This window comes from Thunnus thynnus, chromosome 4 (assembly GCF_963924715.1).
Source record: "Thunnus thynnus chromosome 4, fThuThy2.1, whole genome shotgun sequence".
NCBI classification, from domain to species: domain Eukaryota; kingdom Metazoa; phylum Chordata; class Actinopteri; order Scombriformes; family Scombridae; genus Thunnus; species Thunnus thynnus.
Window position 1 is genome coordinate 12,963,146 of NC_089520.1, and position 10,904 is coordinate 12,974,049.

Genomic DNA, 10,904 nt, shown 5'->3' on the forward strand with positions numbered 1-10,904 from the left:
GGTTTGAAGAAGTTTCATAAGCCCCCTCACCTGTAGTGGAGCAATCAAAACATGAAAATCACCAAAACATGACAAGGTTTTCACCTTAGTCATCTTTGTGTGGCCACTCATTGGACACGTTTATGTCCAAAAAGCTTTCAGATATTTTATTTGTGTCCACAATAAGCTGCCATTGCATTCTGGGAAACATTCTTGATAGTAAAATCCTGTTTATTTTGCTTCTGATGGATAAGAGTATTACTCCATATCAAGGAACATAAATAACAGTGTCAAAAGGCACAGCATAGTGTTCAACAAAACATTAATTAAACAGTATATCATATAGTACAGTTTCATTATTTTCTTTCACATTGTCTAAATATCTCAACCAGACAAACACATGGTAGATTATGCACATATAAATATCAGTAACGGCGACATCAGATCATTGCATGGCCAGTGTAGATAAGGAATATGGGTATTTTGAAAGGCAAAAGATCATTTTTCTGAAGTCAACCACTGCACTGCATCAAAATGACACATAAATGGCATGAAAAGGCTGATAACTTTGAAGACATTTCTTCCAAGTCACCACGAGTTACACGCTCTTTGAGGGACGTGGCAGCACCAGCTTCAGCCCAATATCAACGACACAGGAAGGCATGTAAGAGAGGGGGATCCAGATAAGCTTGGCATCCCAGCCAGCGCTGTATCTGGTGCGTGGGTAGGCAGAAGTGAGAGCGTGCTCCATGCAGCTGGTCACTTTGGTGAGGTCAGAGTCACAGATAGCATTCATGATCAAACGCTGGACCTTGATGTCTGAAAAAGAGAATCAACGAATAGATATTGTGTAGTATGTAGATAAAATATCAGAATTTCATTTCATAAAATTGTGTGTTGTTTATTTCAGGAAAAAAACATTAATTAACAAAAAAACATTATACATACATTATTGGCATTAATTGTTAAATAGCTGACTTATTATAGAAAAACTGGAAAAAAACCACATTGTTTTGTCCATTAAAAGCTCTTACTACTTACTTAAAAACTCCAACACTTCCAATATAAGAATATTTTTTGCCTCTTGAAAATATATTCCTTAAAGGTGCAGTGTGTAGAATTTAGTGGCATCTAAAGGAACGACTTAGCAGAAATGGAATATGATATTCTTAAGTATGTTTTAATTAGTGTATAATTACTTGAAAATAAGAATTATTGTGTTTTCGTTAACATAAAATGAGCCCTTTATATCTATAGATGGAGCGAGTCCTCTTCCACGGAGGCCACCATGTTGCACCTTCATGTTTCTGCAGTAGCCCAGAACAGACAAACCAAACAATTGCATTTTTTCACATGTTTCGTGGCCACTGTAGGTTCTCCTATGTGCTTAGAAGGGGAGAGGGAGGTGTATTCATTTGGTTGCAATCTGCAACCTCACCACTAGATGCCACTAAATCTGACACACTGGTCCTTTAATTGCTGTAAAGTGATCAAAATTATAGAAATTAAACGAAAAATACAGGATTAGACAATTACAATATGCTTTGTTGCACATTTCAAATATTTTTGCACTATAAAAAAGTTTAGTCAACTGAACTGATACACTTACACTTATCAAGGTACTTGTCTCCGTAGGTGGCTTGTACTTCAGGGCTGAGCTGGTTCCACAAGCGATGTAGCTCCCTTTCAAGGGGTTCGAGGCTGGTCACTGCAGTCTTGAAAAAACCTGGCTCAATGATGCACACGTTGATTCCGAAGTAGTTTATGTCTCTCCTGAAAACAGAAATACCAAATGCTTGACGTGTCGACTGGCATCACACGTTACATGACAGCTTGTGACAGAAGCTTGAGCCTTAGCTTGAACAGTTAAAAAAACACTTTTGGTTGAAAAGAAGCTGAATTAAGTCTTTGAAAATCAGTGAGGAATAGATCTTTTCTATTACAGGAAGTGTTTTCCCCATCAGCAAACCAAATCTCTCTCATGGGACAATGAAGATTATGACTTGAGCAACTGTTGCTCCTTATAATCAGAACGAAGGGGGAGAAAAGACTCACTGTGTGTAGAAAAGCTTTTCTTTGGATTTAATATAGCACAGTAGTATACAGGTTGTCACATTACTCTATTATCTCATGTTTATGTGGATGTAGAGGCCCCACCTGAGGCAGTCGGAGAAAGACTCCACTGCAAACTTGGAGATGCAATATCCACCACCATTTGCAGCCACCCTGCCCAACACTGATGCTACGTTCACGATGCGGCCACGAGCCTTTTTGATGAGGGGCAGGAAGGTCATTGTCATGGCGATCACTCCATTCATGTTGACTTTGAGTGTGCTATGAAAATCCTCTACTTTCATCCACTCTGAAGGACCCATGGGCAATGAGCGTCCGGCATTGTTCACAATACCCCAAAGTCCTAGAAAGGACATGAGAGACAAAAAAGGGAAAAAAAGATATTTTGTGATATATTGTAGCCCTGCATTGTGAAATTTGATTAAGTTGGTCATCTTATATTCAAGTAATGCAAATCCTCTGTCACCTTTATCTCCAACCTCCTTCGCAGTCCACTCCATAGCTTTTTGGATGCTGTCCTGACTGGTCACATCCAGCAGGACAGTCTTTAAATAGGGCCCTGCCACTCTTTTCAGATCATCAGCTCCCTTTTCTGTGAGACAGCCAGCCAGCACACGGAAACCTTTACGATCAAGCTTCTTACACAGCAGGTTTCCAAACCCTGAGTCACAGCCGGTCACGAAGACATACTTTGTAGTGATGTCCTCAATCTCCAGGCTGTCTCTGTACAGCCACACAAGGATCCACAACACCACAAAGGTAGCGGTGATGTACAACCACGCATTTTCCCTGTAAGAGAAGAGAGAGGAGAAGTTTTGACAATACTTTCAGAGAATATTCTAGACGTGTAAACTGGAGGGTTAAAGGTTAGGCTACAGCTGCCAAATTACTGCCCAAAATGTAGTGTAGCATTGATATTTCTTACCCTAAAAGTTCGTAGACATACTGTGTATCCATGCTGCTTCCAGGATTAGAAGATTTTTGGTCACCTGGACGACTTAGTGTTTGCTGAAAAAATATGTTGAGCAAATGTTACTAGGTACTGACATGGCAAACCGCCAAATCCGATTTTAAGGAATGGAATGGAAAGTAGAAATGCACTAACTTCAGAAATCCCCATAACCAAACCCCCAAACAATTTCATTATGTTGTAGGGCTTTATTGAGGCATAGAGCTGGTTTATTGAACCTTTTTGATAAGTATGGTACACAATGAATTTCTTCACTGAGGTCATTACTGGACGAGGCATTTGTAATATGTATCTGCTTTGGGCACATGAGAAATCTTTGGATAATACTCTTATGGAAGAAAGAAAGGCATTTGTGAGGGACGGGGAGCCACGGAGGGAGGGGTGCATTGTTTTGAAGCATAAATTTAATGCCCGTGACAGAGCTGCTTAAGCTGCTCATTGCTGAAAACCAATTAGTTGTCAGACTTATTAGTGAGAAAAACATACAAAAAAATACTTTGGTAAGTTATGTTATCCATGATATCAAAACTGAACACAGACTGTAATTAGATACAGTATCCATACTGCTGGTTTTGGCATCAGAACATTAATTAAAACACATATAATCCTATTAAATCATAAGTCAAAATTAAATTTTGTTTCATAACACTTATATATACATACTGAGAAAACCTCACTTATATAAATCAACATATTCTAATCAGATAAAACTAATGAAATAAAAATCAAACATACTATTTGCTGTAAGCTTTTCAGTTTCACATTTAAACAAATTAACTCTTTGATTAAATTGCTGTTACTCGTGATTACATTTGCGACAGGAAATTGTGACCATTACCTATATAACAAAGGTTAATTTGTGAACAAATCACAGCCTGAGCACACATGAAAGTAGTCTGTAACAATCTAGCGGTGAGAGATAGATTTCTATAAAAAACTTTATTATCCTACCTTTTCCTCTTTTTGAGAGGTGATGGATCTCCACAAGTTATCCGTTTTCTTCCCTTTCTCTTTCTGGTTATTCCTCTGTCTTAACTCAGGGAGGCCGGTCGGAGAGAGGCTTTATCCCTGTGGTTTATCCCTTAAGACAAGTTCGCAATTGGTAATCCCCAATCCGTAACCATTTGGTTTGTGCATGTGTGTGTTGAAGAAAAAAAAAAGTGGTGGGAATTATAGAACACAGAGAATTTTCTGTACAATATGTGCACTTGTATATCAAAGTTTTTTAGATAGAGTTTGTCTCACAGTTCTCACAGTGCATTACTTTCAAATTACATCAGGTTCTTTCAAGAGATCTGGCCTTTAAATTTTGAGAACCTGAAAGTTCTTAAGTTATACAAGTACAAGTACTTCATGATTTAAGATTTAAATGCTTATTATAAGAACAAACTTATAATAATCCCTCGTATTAAAGCCCTGCGTGCCTTTAAACACGTATAATCTCAATGGCTCATTCAGTTTGCTGACCTGTTATATCATTTTTAAAGCTTAAAGAGTGCTAACAATATATGCTATACTGTATACTTCACAGTATGGCTGTCTATATTTGTGATGCATGTTTTGAGATTAATCAGCTTATACTGCAGAGATGTAGAATGTAAATAAGACGTGGCCATTGTACTGAAAATCTGGGAAAGTGGCCCATCAATTTGTTATTTCAACAAAACCCTGGTGCACCAAGGAAAAGTATTTTGTATTAAGGTGACTTGTTGAGCAATATCTCTACTATTACTACTACTATATACTCTAACTATTGCTCTAAACGTGCCCCAAGTACATTTCTGTCAAACTGTTGTTTTAGATAAAGATATATTTCTACACAGAGACTCTGAGTGTGCAGCAAAAATCTTTTTTTCAGAAATACAGGCATACTTCTATGCCATGTGATGTGCAAACTGAAGGATCAAGTCTTTTACCAACTGGTTCTTGACACTGGTTTTCTATTCTAATAGTGTGTACTGAACACACACGCAATTACGTGACTGATCTCAACAGCCACGTGTATCGTGACGTAACTTTCCTTCACGTCACACATTCCCTGAATTGTGCGATCAGTCTGGCCAGGCAAATATTTATCCAGTTATAGTATTTAGCAGTTTACCAGTAGTTTTGCTGCAAAATCCAATTTTAAGACCTTAAATGCCCAACATTATTCTGCCTTACACTTAAACTTACACACAACAGCCATAATTACATTCAGAAACGTATCCTTGTCCCAGACGTCATTTATAACTAAAAAAGTTTCTTTAGTATCAAACCTTTGTTAAAGTCTGTTCAGGTATACCTCTTACAGCCTGAACTCTCAGCTTTTCCACTATGCATAATTGGTGACTGACACCTACTGCAGCTATGAACATTACAGCAAGAGGATCCCTTTAAAAGTTGCCTGCTTAGGCTTGCCTTTCACAAATAACTTTGTTCATGTACTGTACATTTTTGTTGTCCCTTTAAATTCTTTTGAGTTTATGATGGTAATTACATGTTCACATACACTTGACTATGTGATTAACTTCATTTAGCGTTGTTCACAAAAACAAAGACCAGTGCATTTTTTTTAAACTTTATTAAAAATGTTCAATCATCAAATGATAAACCTCAAGTTAAGTTATCTGATGAAAACAGTACAGTTCATATTGTACATAGACATATAATACCTAGACATTGATATACATAATTCAGATATCAGGTGCTGAAAAGAAGCCTTCCAAAAAATGCTTTTAGGGGAAACTACAGACCAGGAGATGTGTGAAAATTTGTCTGTATCCGCTTTAAACCTATTGCAAGCAATCAACACCTTTACAAATGCATACTTACTCTGCTTTCCTTATTTTTTAAGTATTCAGAAACTTATCACCTCAAAATTTTCTGTTATTATGAAGACATCCTCACTACCAGACAGATGTTAGACCCATTTCATTTCATTTAATACAAAAGCTAATGACAAACAAGACTCTTAATTGTCAAATGCAACAGACTTTCTGTATTTCTCTGAACAACGTCACCATCTGCATTAGCTCGCTCAGAGGGGTGTGCAGACATGCAAAGTCATTCTTGACACTGAGGTTTCGCATCTTTCAGGTCAACAGGACCAGATTCTTGTTACATTCTGTTAAATTCCAGTGTATTTAGTTTCAGCCGGGAACTTCTTGCATGAAGTTTATGAGGAAGCAGACTGAAGCTGACCCTTGTGTACGTACTCCAGAGCTGTGGCGATAGTCCTCATGTCCATCTCAATACTGCGGGCCCAGTTCTCCACATCCCCAATTTCCTGTTCAAAGAGGGACAACTGTCAAACATTCATTCCAACTTTTCCATTGCTAAAAAAAAAAAATCTGAATAAGAATTGACGACGCATTTCTCTTGCTTTTGTTTTTGTATAATGGGCTGCTCAAGTGGCCCACAGAGCGACTGACCCACTGGGATTTCTCCCAGTGCTCCCAGTGGCCAGTCTGACTGCTTACAACTACATTTACACTAGTTGTAGAAATTATGTACTAGAGAAAACGAGACATGTTCTGTATCTTCGATTTAGGAGCTGTTAGCAAATTCTCCAGTGTAATGTTAATGTGTGAACTCGGCAACAACAACACTCTCTACAGCAGTTAATGTTGCCATGACAACAATGTCAACGATAGGGGAATAAGCCACATTACAACCAAATTCATCTGGGGACAGGATCGCTGTGAATAATCTCCGGGTACACTGTATATTCAACGTCACTTACAATTTATTGATCAATAGAAAATTTGTTTCAAAATAGAAAACCTTACACTTCTTAACATATTGTGTTTATAACACGAGGTATGGGCTGGGTCCTGATTGAGCCCTGATCTAACCTATCATAAGTAGTAGCAACAAACAAGCTTTAAACATTTCCAGGCACTGTTTCATCCCAAGAAGATGATGTAAGCCGGATAACTGTGGAGGGAGTGGAACCTCATTGATAAATTGCTTTCACTGCCTGTTAAATCCGCTCAGATATAAGGACCTAGTGTCAGTGCCCTTGGGTGAACTAATCTGCTTTTAGTAAACCTGGTGAGGCAATTGTGAGTTTTGACTGAGATGAGTCACTGTCACGCTCACTGTTTGCAAGAAGACTGTGCTATTGCTTTCATTTGAACACAGTGAACAGTGGGATAAGACAGGAGATATAGCTTAAATATGTATTAAGGAATATTTCTGATATTAACACAAACTATTTATCATAAAAGCGAAGGCACCTCAAGCAATGATCTGGCAGCTGAATTTACAGGCTTATAATATGTAAAAAGGTTAAAATACAACGTTCATACTGTATATGAATGGACTACATGACAGAAATACCTTGTTTATGGATTAAATACATAATTATTACTTCAAGACCTCACTTGTTAATACAGTGTATCCTACCTTTAGGGCCTGATTGAACCCCTCCACCATACTGATCCACTGAGCAGTTTGTTTGGAGAACTGGCTCGCCTGCACTTGGAGAGTTTTGACCTCATGGTCGAGCTTACGTTGGTTTATGTATGCTTGGGCAACCCTAGAGTAAAACAGGAAACAACAATGAGAGGTGGTACAGTATTGGTAATATATTAAAATGACATGATGTGTGGCATGTGAGAGTGACTTTGATTTGATAATCTTAAGTCTAACTCATAACTGTTTTCATTTATAATGAAAATATACATTAATATTCAAACTAGACTAAGTCTTGTCTCTCAAGTTATTGAGGGATTTTCGTCATAATCTTTTTCATAAAGGAGCAGCTCAACAATGGTCTTTGCATCCCACTCTTGTACTTTAAGCTGATTGTCTGGGTTTCATCACGACTTTCACAATGTTAACAATCTTAATGTACTATTTGCAGTTGTGTCACACACTGGGCAAATGCTGCCCTGCCAGAAATGGATTGTTTGGACTTTACTGGCTCAGAATGAGGGTTGGCAGTAGACCAAACAATACAAGACAGCTTCACTGAAATCTGTTAGGAAACCAGGGAGCCATGATATCTGTACCGGTATCTATACAGTCCATGTATTACCCCATTTTTGTTTTAGGAGTCTGAAATTTAGTTTTTAATGTCAAACAGAACACAATTCCTCTGGATTCACTTTGTTTTATCTAAGTGAAAAATTAGAGAGTAAAAATATAGTTCAACCATACCTACCTAGTGTGACCTGAAGGAGCAACATTGTGTTGCTCTAATTACAATTCTTTTTCTGATTACCGAAGAAATTAAAAAAAAGTTGTTGACAATCGACTAATTGATTTTAAACATTCTCACACATCCCAGCTTCTCAAAAGAGAGCTGTTGCTGCTTTTCTCTGTGTTATATGCTGTAATTGTAAAAACTTGCATTTAGGACTGTTAGACAAAACAAGCATTTTGAAGACATCACCTTGGGCTCTTGTAAGTTGTAATCCTCCTTTTCACAACTTCTCTGATACCTATTAGACACTGCACTCTCTATCAGCGCAGAAATTACCCACAGCTGGGCTGTCATTGATGGGCTCTAGTGACTGGGGTTTTTCTTCAGTTTGAGCTCCCCTCATGTTTGCTGGTATGATCTCCAGACTGTGGCTGTTACCGATTGACATACGCTTCCCTACCTACAGGAACTGATCACACCACAAACCTCAACCCGCCCTGCACCCTCAGATCTGTCAGCAGCTCGTACAGTACCAAGCTCCGCACCATCGAGCCTTCTGCTCTGCTGCACCACAGCCTTCCTGACCATCCGAGGGCAGCACAGACCCTAGACTCTTTTATGTCTTTAATGCTGTAGCACTGTGAAATTCACTGTGAATTAAAAGTGCAGTACAAATTAAATGCATTGTTATTATTAATAATACTACATAAGTAGGCAGATGAATCCCTAATGAGAGCTGAATATCCTGAATAAGTTATCGCAGATAACTCACAGCTGTCGTTCAATATAACTGTTAAGTGTGTTGGTTTGGGTGCTGTGTGTTTGTGGGGTTGGTGGCAAAGAGGCCGGACGAATGGATTAGTGGAGTATTTTTTCTGGCACATGCACACTGTATCTCTCTACATAATGTGGATGCCAGGGGATCAACACATCCCATGTCCAAACCCTCAACTACCATAAAAAAGCAAGTTAAGGAGCATGACTTTCATACCCAACATTGAGGTGGTCCACCAGGGCTTCTGTCAGACAGGTGGCTGCGGCAATAGCTTCTCGCCTGCGTCTCTCTGGGCAATAAATCAACACAGACAAACAAATAATTAAAACTCCGGTGGACTAACGTTACGAGGGGCTCCTCACCTAACTGTGGTTGTATTATCAAAACTCGCTTAATACATTCAAAATCTCCAAAAATACTCGGCTTCGGCTTTGTTTTTAGCATCAGTTAGCACGATAGCTAACCAGCCAGCAGGCAGTCAGCTCCCTCTTCTCACCCTGCAGGTCCTTCCGCTCGCTTTGCTTCGCCTGGTGCTCCTTCAGTAATCGAGACAACATCTTCCTTCACGGCTCGCTGATGATATTTCGCGAAAGTTTTTTTTCATTTAAGCTCGCTGGCCAACATTAGCAGGCAGGAACGTTGTAGATGCTACCAGCTGATTAGCAGCTGTCACGAGACCAAGTTCGTGGACTACAAAAGTGGGCGTGCCCGTGATGACGGATGCTGCCATTTATCATTAGTTATAATGTTATTATGATTGTTTTTTATTGAATAACACCACCAACTTTGTAGCAATCAGAACAGCTAGTGTACTGCACGATAATTATACTGACAATATACATTTTAAATGCATGTAAGCGCTCTTGATTACATCATTTAATTATGAAAATGTGTTTTTATTGTGACGTCAAGCTCAGTTACGTCATACCGGTTTAGCCTTCAAAATAAAAGTGCGAATAATAAAAAGTAGTTACAACTACTAGCAGTGGTGGAAAGTAACTAAGTACATTTACTCAAGTACTGTACTTGAGCACAATTTTGAGGTACTTGCACTTTACTTGAATATTTCCATTTTATGCCAATTTATACTTCCACTCCACTACATTTCAGAGGGAAATATTGTGCTTTTTACTCCACTACGTTTATTTGACAGCTTTAGTTACTAGTTACTTTTTAATATTTTACACATTGGATAACATAACAAGCTTTTAAAATACAACACACTGTTAAACATTAAACCAGTGGTTTCCAGCCTTTCTGGCTTTTGATGTTTTACAAAAAGCAGTGTGTAGTTGGGGTCACATTTCAGATGTTTGTGAGTTATTAACAGCTCCATCAAATAGTGATTTTTCCCTCTAAACTCCTCACATGGTTTGATTTCAATAAATGTTCAAATGATCCAATATTTCACCAACAATCAATGATTAGAGAAAAATTACAAAAACTGAACACAGATTTGTGTCAGAACTTTGTTTTTTCTTCTGTCTTCTCCCATTAATCATCTCACGACCCCTCAGATTTATCTGGTGACCTTTTGGAGGGGCCCGACCCCTAGTTTGGGAAACACTGGACTAAACTAACTAAGTGTGTATAGTAGTTAGTGGTTCAAACTAGCTCCACCTCCAGCAGCCACAACAGTAACATGCTGCTTATACACTGATGCTTCAGTATTAATAATCTAATGATGTCGTATATAATAATATATCAGTCAGAGGGACAAAATGAGATCTTTAAACTTTAATACTTTAAGTACATTTTGCTGCTAATACTTATGTACTTTTACTCAAGTAGTATTTTTCATGCAGGACTTTTACTTGTAATGGAGTATTTTTAGATTGCTATATTGGTACCTTTACTTGGATCTGAATACTTCTTCCACCACTGACTACTACTTACAAATACTACTACTGTACAACAACAGCTACTACAGCTGGTACTCACAAAGACCACTACGACCACTAATGATGATAGTCATG

The 10,904-nt window shown here is 38.3% G+C and overlaps 2 protein-coding genes across 2 annotated transcripts; both read right to left on the reverse strand.

Moving 5' to 3' along the window:
• Positions 1 to 144: 144 nt before the first annotated feature.
• Positions 145 to 4,062, reverse strand: rdh5 (retinol dehydrogenase 5 (11-cis/9-cis)). Its single transcript, XM_067588578.1, has 6 exons — positions 3,974 to 4,062; positions 2,978 to 3,060; positions 2,519 to 2,841; positions 2,137 to 2,395; positions 1,589 to 1,752; positions 145 to 798 (listed from the first exon to the last, which is right to left on the reverse strand). Exons 2-6 carry the CDS (start codon positions 3,007 to 3,009, stop codon positions 578 to 580), a joined length of 999 nt encoding a protein of 332 aa, XP_067444679.1. The 5' UTR covers positions 3,010 to 3,060; positions 3,974 to 4,062; the 3' UTR covers positions 145 to 577.
• A 1,504-nt stretch (positions 4,063 to 5,566) lies between these two features.
• Positions 5,567 to 9,631, reverse strand: bloc1s1 (biogenesis of lysosomal organelles complex-1, subunit 1). Its single transcript, XM_067586779.1, has 4 exons — positions 9,425 to 9,631; positions 9,145 to 9,217; positions 7,412 to 7,544; positions 5,567 to 6,290 (listed from the first exon to the last, which is right to left on the reverse strand). Exons 1-4 carry the CDS (start codon positions 9,483 to 9,485, stop codon positions 6,180 to 6,182), a joined length of 378 nt encoding a protein of 125 aa, XP_067442880.1. The 5' UTR covers positions 9,486 to 9,631; the 3' UTR covers positions 5,567 to 6,179.
• Positions 9,632 to 10,904: the final 1,273 nt, after the last annotated feature.